Source organism: Amphiura filiformis, chromosome 13 (assembly GCF_039555335.1).
Source record: "Amphiura filiformis chromosome 13, Afil_fr2py, whole genome shotgun sequence".
NCBI classification, from domain to species: Eukaryota; Metazoa; Echinodermata; class Ophiuroidea; order Amphilepidida; family Amphiuridae; genus Amphiura; species Amphiura filiformis.
In genome coordinates, this window is record NC_092640.1 from 32219419 (window position 1) to 32237750 (window position 18332).

The 18332-nt window shown below is 38.7% G+C and overlaps 2 protein-coding genes across 2 annotated transcripts in view; one reads left to right on the plus strand and one right to left on the minus strand.

Annotated features, from left to right (window-relative positions):
* The window catches only part of LOC140168247 (procollagen-lysine,2-oxoglutarate 5-dioxygenase 1-like), a 121132-nt gene extending 120331 nt beyond the window's left edge, over window positions 1-801 (minus strand). The window contains exon 1 of the mRNA XM_072191583.1: window positions 666-801. Coding sequence (XP_072047684.1) covers window positions 666-771 — 106 coding nt within the window. The 5' untranslated portion in view covers window positions 772-801. The remainder of the gene's footprint in view (window positions 1-665) is intronic.
* A 263-nt stretch (window positions 802-1064) lies between these two features.
* Window positions 1065-10579, plus strand: LOC140168248 (uncharacterized). Its single transcript, XM_072191584.1, has 5 exons — window positions 1065-1324; window positions 2649-2775; window positions 4468-4527; window positions 8191-8355; window positions 9639-10579. Exons 1-5 carry the CDS (start codon window positions 1158-1160, stop codon window positions 9972-9974), a joined length of 855 nt encoding a protein of 284 aa, XP_072047685.1. The 5' UTR covers window positions 1065-1157; the 3' UTR covers window positions 9975-10579.
* Window positions 10580-18332: the final 7753 nt, after the last annotated feature.

An 18332-nucleotide genomic window follows, 5' to 3' on the forward strand; every position in this document is an offset into this window, starting at 1 on the left:
CAGCGGTGCAATTTTTTGCACCGGAGGTTAAGTGCTAATGTTGAAATTTGGATGAAAGTTATTTCGATGAATCAACTGTATCTTTTGAGTAAGTAGATTTGCCTACATGTATTTTGGGCAGTCTAAAATTTTGCTGAAATGTACCGTAATTTTAGCATACCTGTACAGAGTGTACCGGTATATGAAAAAAAGGAGTTTTATTGGGTATACATAATATCGCTTGATTGAGCGTGCACGCTCCATCGAGCAGTGCACTCGACCGCTTGATCGAGCGTCACTGCTCAATCGAGCGTACCGCTCCATATATAGCGAGTGGTCCCGACTGAATTTGGTTTTCTAGCTATTATTTTTAACATGATTAATCTTATATTTTACAATTTGGATTGTATAGTTCAATTACAGCATTTATACTGATTGTATACAAGTGTATCTGTATATTTTCTTAAACTGTTTTGAAGGCGTACAGTTAAATTGTTGTAAGAAAAAAAGACTACACAAATTGTGTGCCAGCTCTACTTTTTACGTACGACAGACTGTCTGTAGCAATGTGACTACGTGGCTACTTCTCGTACTTTCGCTGAAGTTTACTGCAGATAAAAACTTAAAATGCAACCATTCAAAACATCAAATTACTAAAGAAAGTACATCAACACAATATTACAAACCTTGTTCACCTTCGTCAGAGGCTGCAACAATATTAGTTATTAAGAAAGTAGTAAATAAAGCAAGTAAAATTGGCAGCGAAAGTCCCCGCCGTAGATAGCCCTCCATGTTGACAGATCGCGACACAGATGAGAAATAGTCGCGACTCTCACTTCCTAGTTCACACGTGGCCGGAAAGTCCCAGTGGGAAACCGGGTGAAGTGCACGTTCCCCACGTACCACGACGATGATTCTGTGCTGAGTAGAGCTCTTACATCCTGCTTGGCTCTGCACGTAGCTGTGACAGAAGGCAGCTAGCAAAATTAATTGGGCGGGTTCATACTGGTAATTTTACGCCCAATACTAAAAGTTTGTATAAAGTAGCGCCCAACTTGTGCTACAAATTAAGCACCACGTATAAATAATAAACAAATCCCCCGAAACATGGATTGTCAATCAGAAATCACTTCCTGTAGTAGAAACAATTTCAGAAATGGTCTGAAACAGCAGCATAAATGAGTGACTACAGTGACCATCAAGTCGAATGCATCGTGAAGTTAGGCGGCAGAGCAATAACCCACAAAGAAAGACATGAGACGGCAAATACAGAGGCAATTCAGTCGGCAGGTGCACTGTTTTGTGACACTGGCATTGGCAAATTCATAGCGGTGCATGGTGCTGGGTGGGTATTATTATATTTACAAGGGCCATACTGGAAACTGGTGGTTTTTTTTCTTCAATTTTGTACTATTGCAACGTCAAGAAAGAGTTTGCAAGATACAAATTGTTAATGAAACAGAGTCATGAAAATAATTTAAAAAAACACAAAATGTGACTGAGGAAGAAATTAGTAGTTTAACACCACTGAACTTATATTCACAAGATTATACATGTAGTGGTCTCAACTCAATTTCAGTAAGTTATTCGCCTAACTTATCTAGAAATATTTGGAAGGCCTACTCACGACTTGAGTGGGCTATCTATGACAGCAAAAGAAGATGTACTGTAATTCTGGCATTGACACTGGACAGTTCATTCTATGTATCCAACCAGGAGTTCCAAGAAATGCTGCATATGTATTTATATATTATGTGTTTAATAATAATATGCATTCACCATATCACATGCATTTTTGCAAGTCAAACATTTTGCCAACAGTACCTGTGACTTCCCCAAATGTCAGTACTCACCAACACTGGCATGGAACGATAGGCCTAATCAAGTATTATTCATATGCAGCCATCAATTCCTTATGATTTCCAGTAAAAATGGTATAGAATATAAAAACATTTCCACACAGTCAATTTTATTGGGGATGTTAACCGCTGTGGCCGGATCATCACACAAAATTTGCACAGACAGAGTCCACTGTTGTAGGCACCGCACCAAAGTCCTCATCCAGATGCTGAACAGGCTTTGATGAGTAGCAGCATAGAAGTAAAAGAAGAAGAAAATTGTGCATATAATAAATGTTTTCTACTATACGGTACTGGCATCGTATTGTTTTATCTTTTCTAAGGTGTGCCAAAAATTGGTTTCCCTTTTGATTTGCTAAATATACTACCCCCCCCCAGTGGTGTAGCATGGGTTACCATCACATTGGTGGTACCGCAAGGTCTTAGGCAGGATTTGAAGGTTTGGGTGTGTAAATTCAAAAACTGGGTGTGTAAATTTAAGATTGTGTACAAAGTATAGGCCATGTAGGGAAAAACTGGGTGTGTATTTACAAATTTGGGTGTGTAAAACACTTCCTACACTGCTGGCTGCCTAAGCGCTTGGGGCACCGGGTCTGATGGGGGGGGGGGCACAAGCCATTTTTCGGCAATTTTCCTATGGGAATTTTTAAAATTTCAGATCAATAGGGGCACACACCCCCTCCCCCTGTGCCCCTATGATGCTACGCCACTGCACTCACCCCTGTTGAAGTTTGCCAAAAATGCTTCCACTAATTGTCATGTCCACATTCAATATTTGTCTAATTATTTTTGTCTTCTCTCTGCAAATAGGTCTTTTGGTCATTTTGAAGCGAAGAAGTATGGTGTTGCCACCGGGTACAGAAACAGTGATGGACTTACATCACCCGTCAAACAAGTTCAGATGGGACTATGTAAAACTAGACTGTCTGTCACTAAGGTAAAGAATATGACACTGAGATTGCGTTCCACGATACATATACAATTTGTTTTTTAAATAAACCGGCGTTATATTAAGCCATCTTTAAAATAGTTTGTCTCAAAGCTTATCAAAAGTTCAAAACCTAATGCGGAATGCGGTTTTGTTGTTGTTTTGTTTATTTATGCCATGTATTTATCCAAGCCCCAAAATAAGCAGATCTGGACCAGGAGCCACACATTTGGAAAAAGCAGCTCCTGGCCTGGTCCTGTGATTATCTAGTGAACCAGGCACCACTTTTAAAGAGCTAATATAGAGTCATTTAAATTTCAATTGTACATATTAAATACAAAACCTGCTTTAACTACCAGGCTCTATTTAAAAAAAAAGCCTGGTTCATATGATTTTGGTGTGGACCAGGAGCCAAAATGTTATGACCATTGGGTAAATGGCTCTTGGGTGCCAGTAGCATAGCCAGCGGGGGGACAACGTATAGTGCCCCCCAACGCATAGTGCCCCCTGACAAAAAATTACAACGCATAGTGCCCCCCAACGCATAGTGCCCCCTGACAAAAAATTAAGAGAAAATCAGGAGGGCAAAGGAAAAGAAAAGGGGCAAGGAGCCCCTTTATTACCAAAATTCAGCCAGATCATGTGCCAAAATAGTGTGAAATACAAAATCTTTACGCGCACACAACAATAAAGCCCTTTTCATCCTGATAATGGGCACAAATAGTGTAAAACACCCAACATCATCCCAATAAAGCCTTTTTTGGAAGCTCTAAAACATACATGTACAGTCTCTATGTATTGCATGATGCACAGGGTTCGATTTAACAATTTTGGACAACCTGCTACACAAATTTCAGCTTGTATAGCAATTTTTTACAATGTAAACATATGCTAATATTATAAGAACATCCCCTAAATAAGGTTTTCGCTAACAAATTGCTACGCACATTTTTCAAAGTAAATCGAACTGCTTTGAGAAACCGTTTTGGTTGCCATGATGCACACTGCAAAGTGTGATGATGCATACATAGACATTAAATTATGCATGGATGTTTGGGGTGATGATGCATACATAGACTGTACAGCTTTATCTTTACATTAAATTATGCATGGATGTTTTACTGTGGTTACACTCGGATATGCTAAATGCCTAGAGTTGCAACTTAGGCTGTTTTTTTATCTAACCGTGTCAGATACATTAGTCATTATAGGCTGCAATATTTTCTTGTTGAATGAAAAAAAAGTGGGAAAAAAAGTGGAAAAATATTTTCCCAAGTGACATGAGACCTATTAAAAAATGTATACTATTGAAGCCCAAAATTCAGGTGAAATTTTATGTTCACCAGGCCAACTTTCAATTGTACGCTATTTTTGCCCCCCCAAGTAAAGGTAAAATTTTGTTTTTAGCGGGCCCCAGACCGTGGCACTGAATTTTCAGCTTTACACTATGGGAGGGGGGGCAGTAGGGTATGGTGGTTTTTTGGGATGAAATTTTCTTTTGGGGTGAGTTTAAAGCAAACCAACTCATTTGGGGGTTACCATAGTCCGAGGTGCTCTGACGATAACACTCCGATCGCCAGGCAATCTACGTTAGGCCAGTGGGACAACGAAAACGCTACGTGAACGAGCTAGGGTTACCAATGAAGAAACATTACTAGATCAGAAGTTTTCATCAATTTTTTTCTCATCTTCTCTCTCCAGTTGAATCACCTGCTTGTCTCAGAGTTTGTACAGCAAGGAATTCCAGCAGTTGGGATGTCGGTAAGTCTAACCATTTGGGCATAAGCCCACACCCCACACAAGAAGATGGGAGATTTTACCAGGACCCTGACAGTAAGTTCAGAAGTATGTTACTGCGTGGAATCGGCCATTGACCCTGTCATCGCGTATCCAGGAACTACCGGTCGCGTAGGCGCACTTGAATGCACCCTATACGTGTTATTGATCGCGTAGGACGCTTGTGCTGGCGACGCGTTCGTTAGCACCCCGGCGACCCCCGTGTTGTTGTTAGCACCCGTTAGCATCCTATGGCAGCTCCCATACGTGTGTCAATTTGTGATTCGCGGGATCTTATTTTTCAGGCTTTGTAGCATGCAAATTTGGCTGGTCCGATTTTACAGTGTGGGACCTGATTTTACATCGAAATGGAAGTTGCCAGTGGGCTTAGTGGGGGAGCACTCAAACGATTTTCAGCATGGGATCTATGGGGGCCAGTTAATGAGCACAAAAATAGGGGTCTTTTGGAGTCAGATGCTATAAATGGGGTCTTTTAGGGGAAAATACATGTAGGTCCTACAAATATGGTCGGGAAGATGCTAAAAGTATTAGACTATTATACACAAACAAGATTAAATTTCCTTATAAAATCCTTTTGTGTGTGATCTTCATTCCTACGAGATTGCAGGTGGTTTTTTTGGGTAGAATATGGGGTAAAATTTTAATGTAACAGTAGGAATTTTGATAAAGCCAGTCTTTCAGTGAAGACTTAGCACAAAAAGGGTTGGGGTGGGGGGGGGGGGAATAGGATAAATATTTAGAGAATAAATGATAGGAATTTTTGTTTTTGCTATCCTCGTCTACCGTGTGGTAGACGACAGGCAGGTCGAATATTTTGAGTATTGCGCCGGCATCCACTACGATAAAAATATTGGACCTGCCTGTCGTCTATCATATAGGTAGAGGATAGTAAAAACAAAATTCCTATCGTTTATTCTCATTCTTAGTCAGTTAAATATTATTTTAAGAACTCTTAAGTTATTTTTTCAAGCAAAAACAAAGTTACCGTCATAAAAACTCCCCTTATTACAAAATGAACGAAACTTGTTTACAACTTCTGCACGTATTCTGTTGCGAGTACTGCTAGCGTGTTGGCGCATATCACGCTCTAGTCTACACATACAACGCGACACATACGCAGATCTCTAAAGGCTTGTTACGTGTTATCAACGCTCATAGTGATGTGGGGTAGTCTACGGCCTGATAGACGGCACCGAAATCATGCGATTGTCCAATCAGATTTTGTGTCTACAAACTACACCACTCCGACTGACCAACAATGGGTATTTGAGGGCAAACAAGCTGGAGAATGCTATATTTGAAGAGCTTAGTTTCAAAACCCCTTACATCCACTTGAGCCATTTTGAGAACACATCAAAAAATAATCAAAAAAATCACTGATATATGGGGGTTTGCAACAAAAGCAGTTTTTGGCGGGATGCTTGGGTAGGATGAGCATCCCGCCAAAAACTGCTTTTGTTAACAAAAACCTTATATCAGTGATTTTTTGATGATTTTTGATGTGTTCTCAAAATGGCTCAAGTGGATGTAAGGGGTTTTGAAACTAAGCTCTTCATATATTCAGCTGTCTACAAATATGTGATCCGTTCTGACAAAACCAGGAACATTTGGCATATTTGTGACATTTCATGATTTGAATAAAAATGAATAACAATGTAGCTCACTAAACAACAAGCTTTAAAATGATACCAAAATTATATACACAGCATTAATACTTTTCAAGATATGGATAATTTTGTAAATGATACTTTGATATTTTTTTCCAAGTTGCTATTCTAAGTAATAGGCTAATTAGTTTCCTGCCTTACACAGGATTGAATAGGGATTATCATAGTTCGATTGTTAATTATTGATTAACTAAATCTCGTTTTAAAAAGTACTTTCGGGGATTTGAAAGTCCACTTAGTCCCACAGTCAAATACCATGAAATTCAGAATTCAAAAATTTGTTTATGGGAATGTCATCTTGGCCTATGACTCAAAAACATGCCTGGCGACTTGTTCCTGGTTTTGTTGGAGCTCGTCACATATAGATAGCATTCAATGATTAAATGCTGTCAACAGAAGATAGCATTCGATAGCATTCAATGATTAAATGCTGTCAACAGAAGATAGCATTCAATGATTAAATGCTGTTTACTGAAGATAGCATTTAATGATTAAATGCTGTCTATAGAAGATAGCATTTAATGATTAAATGCTGTCTATAGAAGATAGTATTCAATGATTAAATGCTGTCTACGGAAGATAGCATTCAATGATTAAATGCTGTCAACAGAAGATAGCATTCAATGATTAAATGCTGTCTATGGAAGATAGCATTCAATGATTAAATGCTGTCTACAGAAGATAGCATTCAATGATTAAATGCTGTTTACTGAAGATAGCATTTAATGATTAAATGCTGTCTATAGAAGATAGCATTTAATGATTAAATGCTGTCTACAGAAGATAGCATTCAATGATTAAATGCTGTCTACAGAAGATAGCATTCAATGATTAAATGCTGTCTACAGAAGATAGCATTCAATGATTAAATGCTCTCTACAGAAGATAGCATTCAATGGTTAAATGCTGTCTACAGAAGATAGCATTCAATGATTAAATGCTACAGTCATTCAATGATTAAATACTGTCTACAGAAGATAGCATTCAATGATTAAATGCTGTCTACAGAAGATAGCATTCAATGATTTAATGCTGTCTATAGAAGATAGCATTCAATGATTAAATGCTGTCTACAGAAGATAGCATTTAATGATTAAATGCTGCCTACAGAAGATAGCATTTAATGATTAAATGCTGTCTACAGAAGATAGCATTCAATGATTAAATGCTGTCTACAGAAGATAACATTTAATGATTAAATGCTGTCTACATAAGATAGCATTTAATGATTAAATTCTGTCTACAGAAGATAGCATTCAATGATTAAATGCTGTCTACAAAAGATAGCATTCAATGATTAAATGATATCTACTGAAGATAGCATTCAATGATTAAATGCTGTTTACTGAAGATAGCATTTAATGATTAAATGCTGTCTACAGAATATAGCATTTAATGCATGCATCCCACTTTAAGTGCAAATTCATGTGAATTCATAACCTCATTAATATACGCGATACATGCGATCCAGTCATTTATATTTATTTGGAAAAATGCAAACGCTGAACACGGTCACTAATAAACAACAGTGGACATCCGCGCCGTCAACGTAAAGTAACCTCCGCGCGCACCGTGTTGTGCTTCGAACAAACTGCACGCGCGCTGGCCATCGTATTTGGATTGCGCATTACCATATTTGCACAGAATATGCACTGCTGTTATTGGTCGGTCTGTTTTAGCCTGATCGATTTTTGAAAAGGCAAAACGTAAAAATTGTTTATTTTTGAGGCAAATTGTGTGATATTTTGTAAAGTGAAGAGATGAAACTGATGGTTATGAATGATCTTATGAGGACCTCGGAATATCCCTCGCCCCTTCGGGATATTCCTTGGTTCTAAAGGCACTCAGTTCCAAAGGCAACATGTTTAGATTTTTTACATTGCCCTCCAAATAACCGTTGCGCAGTTATTAACCTCTAAATATTATATTTAAATGAATTTTTCTATTTTACATTTTACAGCCTTTTAATAGTTACATCACCAACAGCAAAGATTCCTTTAAACATGCTGATCTTGATGTGTTGAGCCAGTCCCTAGATGAAGGTTACCTGCCAGTGTTACACGGAGATGCGGTTCTTGATCAAGCCACTGGCTGTAGCATTCTGGGAGGAGATCCTTTGATTGAGGTAAGACAGGGTAACCCGTGATTAAGGTAAGGGTGTTATAGATGAAAGGCATAGATTAATAACACATACCATGTAGAATAGATAGGAATATTCCTGTGCTCTCTAAGCGTACTCGAATTTAGCTGACGCCGGTACAGCATTCAGACCTGGCGACATCGCTTATCTTATGCGCAAAGTTTCTTTTGTGTATGCTCACGCTATTTGCGCTATTTTTGAGTTCGCTCACACAAACAAGCGTCAGCCCCGACAGACAACATGCCCATATTCAACGGTATGATGAAAGGATCCATTAGGAAAATAAAAGAAATAAAGAACTTATTCGCATCTGAAAATCCTGTCAATCAAATGGTCCGTGATCGGTTATTGTGTAACTAATCAAACCCTTAGTTATGACTAAGGTAGATTTTGATTTATAGAATCGTCTGATGCAAACTGGATGGGTTTTTTTCCAACTATCAATCATACAACTTTGGTTGGGATGCAGATTAAGGAGTTTAGGTGGAGATGTGGGCATGGGGTTCTACATTCTGACAAAGCATTTTTTGGCTGTTGGGTCTTAATATTAGGAAACTGATCAATTTGGAAAAGGTCTGCTTTAAAAAGTTCCCCCATCTGAAAAATCCAACCTTAGTTTGGGAAATGAAACAAGGCTGCAGGTTGGATAGAATTAATGTCAAAAGTTATGCTCAGAATTTAAAAAGTTCTGTAATTTTTGCAACAAAAAAAAACACATTTTGTAACTTTTTCACAGTTGGTGTAAAGGAGGGCAAATTTGGATGAAAATGGTCCAAATTGGGCTAAGAAGTACAAAAAGTCATAAAATCTTAAATATCTGGGTGACCAGCATCCCACATGGAGGGGGCAGGGGAGGAGGGCAAGACTTCTCAGGGGGGCTGCCCCCTGGCTACAAAACTATATTATCAGAAAGTATGAAATTGCACTGTGTCAGTACTACAAACAGTGATGTTTAATAAAGTTTTCAGCCCTCCAAACCTACTATACTTTAGTAGGCAAGACTCATTTCTAACATTGTGGATTGATAGAATCATATGGCATACATAAATGCGGGTGCAACAGCCACACAAGTGCGTGTTATGTGATTGATGCAGGTTTTTTGTAAATTTACACCAGCATAAGTTGTTGGGACTTTTTCAATGCATATAGCGACAAAAAATAATAAATTTAACCCATTAACAGTTGAATAAAGTACACATGTATATAGGAGATGGATGAGCTGAATATTTATGGAAATTAAAAATCTTTCTTACATTTTCTATTCCCAGAAACTATGCTGTCATTTCAAACCTAAGAGAGTAGTATTTCTCACAGATGTCAATGGAGTATATGACAGACCACCTGACCAACAAGGAGCCAATCATATTCCACAAATTACTGTCAATCAAGATGGCCACATAGCAACTATTTTAGCAACCTCCATGTCAGATCATGATGTGACTGGAGGAATTATGGGTAAAATAGACTGTGCTTGTCGAATTGTCAAACATTCCAAAGGCAGGACTAAAGTGTTTATTGGAAAATTGGAGTCGACTTATTCAAAGGACCTTGTCAGGAATGGTATGAGTAAACCTGAGATGATGACAGAGATTTGTTATCAATGAAAATACAAGGTCACACATTGCTATGCAGCTTGACCAGCGAATGAGGTGCCGATGTGATGAAGATGTGATTCAATTAGCCGATGAGAATCCCACTTTCAGTATACACCATAAACTGCGCCAAATTTGCAGACCCTTGAAGTTCTCTGCTGAAAATTATAGCAATATCAGTCACTTGTCTAACATAATATTTATCATCATGAATATTATTGTACAATTCATTGGCCAAACTTCTCCTCATAGTATGATTTACAGTCATGTGTGTATGATTGCTGAACACAACCATGAGGTAGAACAAAAGAGTACCGACTCCTATATGTTTGTGTGACGCTCATAGAGGGCAAATAGTATGTTGTTGTTTGCATTCTGCATTTAACGCATTGTGCCAAACATGCACGCTAAGACCTGAGTTTCGGAAATCTTTTAACAAGCTGAAATATGCACATTTTTGTTCGATTTTGGGCTCTAACTGAAAAATGCCAGAGGTACACCATTTGTCCTCCATGAGTGACAAACCAATATGGTGGGTTTACCATATAGTGTTACACAGAGGATAAGTTTGAGTTGGTACTCTTTGGGTATAATCTCTTTGGAACACAGTGAAATACTAGAAACCACAGTTGTGTTTGACCAAACACGAATATCTATGCCCGTGATGACCACACCTAACCCCCTTCCCCTATTCACAAACGAAAACTTGGTGAGCACCATGTGAAGCCCCTTGTTGTAAACTTTCGTTTGATATACATGTAATGCTCATTACACTAGACTGGCCCACACTCTCTCTAATACCCTACCAAGCCTTCACTCTCATTTATACCCCACCAGACCCTCACTCTCTCTAAAACACCACCAGACTGGACCACACTCTCTCTGATACCCCACCAGACCCTCACTCTCTCTTATACTCCACCAGAAACTCACTCGCTCTAAAACACCACCAGGCTGACCCATACTCTCTCTAACACCCCACCAAGCCTTCGCTCTCTCTTATACTCCACTATACACTCACTCTCTCTAAAACACCACCAGACTGGCCCACACTCTCTCTTATACCCTACCAAGCCTTCACTCTCTCTTATATCCCATCAGACAATCAATCTTTCCAAAACACCACCAGACTGGACCATACTCTCTCTAATACCCCACCAGACCGTCACGCTCTCTTATACTCCACCAGACACTCACTCGCTCTAAAACACCACCAGACTGGTCCACACTCTCTGTAATAAGCTGTAATACCCCACAAGACCCTCACTCTCTCTTATACCCCACCAGACCATCACTCTCTCTAAAACACCACCAGACTGGACCAGTCTCTCTAATACCCCACCAGACCCTCACTCTATCTTATACTCCACCAGACACTCACTCGCTCTAAAACACCACCAGGCTGACCCATACTCTCTCTAATACCCCACCAAGCCTTAACTCTCTCTTATACTCCACTATACACGCATTCTCTCTAAAACACCACCAGACTGGCCCACACTCTCTCTTATACCCTACCAAGCCTTCACTCTCTCTTATACCCCATTAGACCATCAATCTCTCTAAAACACCACCAGCCTGGACCACACTCTCTCTAATACTCCCAGACCCCCCTCACTCTCTCTCTCTCTTATACCCCACCAGACACTCACGCTCTTACACCACCAGACTGGCCCACAGCCCCACACGCTCTCTAATACACTACTAAGCCTACACTCTCTCTTATACCCCATCAGGACCCTCACTCTCTTTTAAACACCACCAGACTCCTTGTCCCATCATGACAACCTATTGAGGTGGTCCAAGGAACCAAAATCACATTCCCTTTTAAGGGAGTTTTTGTCAAGTGATCAGTTTCCTTGACGTACGATTCAGGCCGTTATCATTGCAAATACAGGTAGCTAACAAAATGCGGCCTATTGCGCTACACTGTGTTAATAGTTTGTACCTAATTTGCAGTTTAAATCCTTTGAACTTTGACCTCTGGGGTTGCGGCTACCACAGAATACATCTAGGGTTATGGGCCATCATTGTACCAAGTATGAACCCTGAGGGCGCTGTAGTTCTTGAGCTGGAGATGTTTGAAATTTTACACATATTGCTCCCTGTAGCCCATGACTTTTGACCTCTGGGGTCGATGTTACTGCAGAAAATATCTAAGGGTCATGGGTCATCATTGTACTAAGTATGAACGCTGAGGGCGCTATAGTTCTTGAGCTAAAGCGGTTTTAAAAATTTACACATATTGCCCCCTGTAGCCTGTGACCTTTGACCCCTGGGGTCGAGGCTACCATAAGTTACTTCTAGGGATCATGGGCCATCATTATACTAAGTATGAACCCTGAGGGCGCTATAGTTCTTGAGCTAGAGCTGTTTGAAATTTTACACATATTGCCCCCTGTAGCCCATGACCTTTGACCTCTGGGGTCGAGGCTACCCTAGGAAATTTTAGGGTCATGTGCCATCTTTATACCAAGTATAGGCCCCGAGGCTACTTTAGTTCTTGAGCTAGAGGAGTGCAAAGAAGTGGTCTTAAGGAGAAGAAAAAGTCGAAGACTAAACACAACAAATACAATATCTATGCCCCGTTACCACGGGCATAGATAACAAAAGAATTTGACCACTGTCTTGTTTGGTCATAATTCAAAGTGGAATTTTGACAAATGTGTAAAATTAGTCATTTGGCTTGACTGCATTTGTAGGCATGTAGAGGAAAGGTGAAAACTTCATAATGTCTACACATATGACACGATCTGTTCCATGAGAGCCAAAGGAGGTATTTTTGAAAATTTAGCTACTATAATTATTACCTTACAAACATAATAGGCTATTATATAGATCTCAATTTCAAATTTGTCGCCTTTGGCACCTATGGACCAGAGTAGTTGTTGGGAATGTTGGCCGACTTTTTTGCTTGACAGGAAATGTTTAAGAGAATCTTTTAATTAGAGAGGGTTAGTAGATGTTAGGAAGTTCTATCCTACCAGGGTCCCTACATCAGGGGAAATTGGGGTAATTAGGGTGAACTGTCAGTCTTAGGGTAATTGTTAATTAGTCGTTATCTGGTAGTAGTAACTAATTATGATTATTAATTAAGTAATGTCAATGCATTTATACTGAAGCGCAAGCCTATAGGTTAATTCAATCATATTTATTACCAAGTTTCCCAAATATTCTTATAATCCAATTGACTGTCTGTCTTAGGGATCCATTAATTAAGATGTACTGACTATCGTAACATGGTCCTGATATAATAATTGCTTAATTGGATGTCCCCAACATCCTGGATCTAGCTACTTCAGTCTGTCAAAAGTGAAATCATGAATTAATTAGCAACTGCCAAAATACAAAATCATTAATTAATTAGTGATAACATGTCTCAACTGGTAAAATAGAAAATATAAATATGAAATAAGTATACACTAAATAAAATATAGAAATTATCCAGTAGGATACATAAAAATTGGTATTATCCATCCAAATACCTGTCCAAACTGGTTCTATCGGACACTTTAATTAAGTTAACTGTATATAAAGTGTAGTTTGTAGGTCTAACCATTCACTGTTCGATTTGACACGAGAGCAGTAGAACCAGCATCAGCTATGGCCACCAGTTGTAACATTAGTGTGTAGTATAACACATTCATAGGTATATTGGGCAAATCCTGCCCTCTGACTGGACTTCTGTCCTCTGATTGGTCAGTTAAAGATTAAATGGGAGAGTGGTTAGGTACACAAGAAGAAAATGCAGGGACAAGAGTAGGAACCGCAGGGGGCAGTATCTGGTAGTTAGATTGGTAGTTAGGGACATCAGTATAAATATTTGTTTTTGTTAAGAATCCAAAACAACTTACTGCAGTAGGTTCCAAGTCAAATAAAATGCTCAAATATTTTAAGAGAGGTTATTATAGTTCAATAGGGGTATGATGTGGCAGTGAGGTCAGTGCACATTTCATTGGGGGCCCAGCTTCAAACCCTGTGTGTTCGCTCAAAGTGCTGGCGTACATACGCACAAGCTTAAAGATGCTGTCTAGATTAGCGCGCAAAACAGTTGCCTCAACGCATTGACGTCACTGCCACATACTTACGGATATTTTGTTTGGCCGTTTAGACTGAATTTGGATATATCGTCAGTGCTCTCATCTTTATATTTCCCAATGCCCTGATTCAGAATGAGGTAATACAAAATATGTAGCGCATCATGACCTATGCACTACAGGATGGTAAATGGAACATGCACTTGAGACGCAACACACATAAAATAACTACTATACGACTTTCAAATGTATTTTTCAATCATATTTTATTCAGTATTACCAAGTAACTTGTTAATGCATTTAAACACTTTTGTTTAAAATACACATCGTCAAAAGGTATGCAAGGATAACATAACACAGTTTTCTTGTTTCATATAAAGTCTCTATGTCTTTGAACCATTCGTCGCTGTCTCTGGTTGTGTCTTTCATGTTTTCCTCATCATCATCATCGTACTGGAACAGACCATCAAATTTGGCTTGATACAAATTCATTTTAGGCCTACATAAGTTTATGCTTTTATAATTCATCATTTATACTTCAGCATGTTCAGTTCACACTAAAATTGGTTTAATTTGTCACAATCAAAATATACAATGAAATCCAAAAACGATATCATATGACAACAAGAAAGAGTCCTTGAATAAGTTCATCAGGATTGTAGATATCAATTATTGGTAAATTATGCTTTACAAATCCACTTGATTACTCACGTTTTTAGACGTTTCATCTTCCTACGGAAGACTTCATCAGTAATGTGATGAACCAGCAACACTCCTACTCTCATCTCCGGAGGGTGTAGTTCTTTGCAATAGTCGCTTACATATTTTTCAAATAAAATAGTTTTTAAATAACTTATACAACTTATGAATTATCTAAATGTCTATTTAGATTAGTATAGTCTTTATTCAGCATTATCTTCTTCGTCTGTCTCCTCGTCCTCATCTTGTTGGAATAATCCGTCAAATTTGGATTGATGTTTAGGTATCACTCTGCTCAGTGCTTTGTTCACATCCATGCCTTTATCCATTTTCTCTTCAAGATCTTCCACAATCTCTTGATAAGTGTCGTCATCTTTAAGGTGTAGGTAACTGGACAAAAAGTCCATATATTTGTTGAAGAAGTTTTTCTTGACTGCCCAAGTGGTCTTCCTATTTGCTTTTTCCTTGGCTTCATCTTCCTCATGCCTCCATGGACATACTTTTCATACTTCCCAGTCCACATCTCTTCAGTTGATTCCAAGGCTTCTTTCAACCAATCTTGATAGGCTGTATTGTCTTCCAGATCAGAACTAGACTCATTTTCATTCGATGACTCATCATCTTCTACCTCCTTTTCAATCTCAGATTCCTCTTCCTCTGAATTGTCATCTTCATCCGGAGATTCACTTTCAGATTCTTCTCCTGATGAATCTTCAAATCTAGGATTTTTAGATACAGGCTCATAGTTTTTCACCGTAGAATTGTCAGGATCATAGCTCACACTTTCATCCATTGTCGATTTCTCTTCGGCATGTACGCTCTCTGTATGTCTTCTTAAGCTATACCTTCGACCAAAACTTTTATCACACATGTGACAAGTATGGGGTTTGATGGCAGAAATAGAATTCATGATGTTTACTCTTCAAAGGTTTGTCTTCAAATGACAGGAACATTGTAAAAAGAAATACTGAATACGAAGACTCTGAAAATATGTGTCATCGGCTTGCAATGTAGATCGCAAAATTTGAAAAAAAGCAAGGAATGTGCAAGATGTTGTGCCGGAAATGTGCAAATAAATGTGCCGGATATGGGCATTTGTGCAAATAAATGTGCCGCATATGTGCAATTGTGCAAATAAATGTGCCGCATATGTGCAATTGTGCAAATAAATGTGCCGGAAATGTGCGAATGTGCAACAAATCTGCCGGAAATGTGCGAATGTGCAAAGAATTGTGCTAGAAATGTGCACTGGAATCACGGTGCAAGAACCGGCACATTTATTTGCACATTCGCACATTTCCGGCACATTTATTTGCACATTCGCACATTTCTTGCACCGTGATTCCAGTGCACATTCCGGCACATTTATTTGCACAATCGCACATATGCGGCACATTTATTTGCACAATTGCACATATGCGGCACATTTATTTGCACAAATGCCCATATCCGGCACATTTATTTGCACATTTCCGGCACAACATCTTGCACATTCCTTGCTTTTTTTCAAATTTTGCGATCTACATTGCAAGCCGATGACACATATTTTCAGAGTCTTCGTATTCAGTATTTCTTTTACAATGTTCCTGTCATTTGAAGACAAACCTTTGAAGAGTAAACATCATGAATTCTATTTCTGCCATCAAACCCCATACTTGTCACATGTGTGATAAAAGTTTTGGTCGAAGGTATAGCTTAAGAAGACATACAGAGAGCGTACATGCCGAAGAGAAATCGACAATGGATGAAAGTGTGAGCTATGATCCTGACAATTCTACGGTGAAAAACTATGAGCCTGTATCTAAAAATCCTAGATTTGAAGATTCATCAGGAGAAGAATCTGAAAGTGAATCTCCGGATGAAGATGACAATTCAGAGGAAGAGGAATCTGAGATTGAAAAGGAGGTAGAAGATGATGAGTCATCGAATGAAAATGAGTCTAGTTCTGATCTGGAAGACAATACAGCCTATCAAGATTGGTTGAAAGAAGCCTTGGAATCAACTGAAGAGATGTGGACTGGGAAGTATGAAAAGTATGTCCATGGAGGCATGAGGGAAGATGAAGCCAAGGAAAAAGCAAATAGGAAGACCACTTGGGCAGTCAAGAAAAACTTCTTCAACAAATATATGGACTTTTTGTCCAGTTACCTACACCTTAAAGATGACGACACTTATCAAGAGATTGTGGAAGATCTTGAGAGAAAATGGATAAAGGCATGGATGTGAACAAAGCACTGAGCAGAGTGATACCTAAACATCAATCCAAATTTGACGGATTATTCCAACAAGATGAGGACGAGGAGACAGACGAAGAAGATAATGCTGAATAAAGACTATACTAATCTAAATAGACATTTAGATAATTCATAAGTTGTATAAGTTATTTAAAAACTATTTTATTTGAAAAATATGTAAGCGACTATTGCAAAGAACTACACCTCCGGAGATGAGAGTAGGAGTGTTGCTGGTTCATCACATTACTGATGAAGTCTTCCGTAGGAAGATGAAACGTCTAAAACGTGAGTAATCAAGTGGATTTGTAAAGCATAATTTACCAATAATTGATATCTACAATCCTGATGAACTTATTCAAGGACTCTTTCTTGTTGTCATATGATATCGTTTTTGGATTTCATTGTATATTTTGATTGTGACAAATTAAACCAATTTTAGTGTGAACTGAACATGCTGAAGTATAAATGATGAATGATAAAAAGCATAAACTTATGTAGGCCTAAAATGAATTTGTATCAAGCCAAATTTGATGGTCTGTTCCAGTACGATGATGATGATGAGGAAAACATGAAAGACACAACCAGAGACAGCGACGAATGGTTCAAAGACATAGAGACTTTATATGAAACAAGAAAACTGTGTTATGTTATCCTTGCATACCTTTTGACGATGTGTATTTTAAACAAAAGTGTTTAAATGCATTAACAAGTTACTTGGTAATACTGAATAAAATATGATTGAAAAATACATTTGAAAGTCGTATAGTAGTTATTTTATGTGTGTTGCGTCTCAAGTGCATGTTCCATTTACCATCCTGTAGTGCATAGGTCATGATGCGCTACATATTTTGTATTACCTCATTCTGAATCAGGGCATTGGGAAATATAAAGATGAGAGCACTGACGATATATCCAAATTCAGTCTAAACGGCCAAACAAAATATCCGTAAGTATGTGGCAGTGACGTCAATGCGTTGAGGCAACTGTTTTGCGCGCTAATCTAGACAGCATCTTTAAGCTTGTGCGTATGTACGCCAGCACTTTGAGCGAACACACAGGGTTTGAAGTTGGGCCCCAATGAAATGTGCACTGACCTCACTGCCACATCATACCCCTATTGAACTATAATAACCTCTCTTAAAATATTTGAGCATTTTATTTGACTTGGAACCTACTGCAGTAAGTTGTTTTGGATTCTTAACAAAAACAAATATTTATACTGATGTCCCTAACTACCAATCTAACTACCAGATACTGCCTCCTGCGGTTCCTACTCTTGTCCCTGCATTTTCTTCTTGTGTACCTAACCACTCTCCCATTTAATCTTTAACTGACCAATCAGAGGACAGAAGTCCAGTCAGAGGGCAGGATTTGCCCAATATACCTATGAATGTGTTATA

Bases quoted from the DNA above. Each gene is read 5' to 3' on its own strand.
- LOC140168248 (XM_072191584.1), top strand. From the start codon at position 1,158: ATGAGTGACTACAGTGACCATCAAGTCGAATGCATCGTGAAGTTAGGC. The intron at 1,325-2,648 runs GTGGGTATTATT...CTCTGCAAATAG, and splicing joins ATAGCGGTGCATGGTGCTGG to GTCTTTTGGTCATTTTGAAG. The intron at 2,776-4,467 runs GTAAAGAATATG...TTCTCTCTCCAG, and splicing joins CTAGACTGTCTGTCACTAAG to TTGAATCACCTGCTTGTCTC.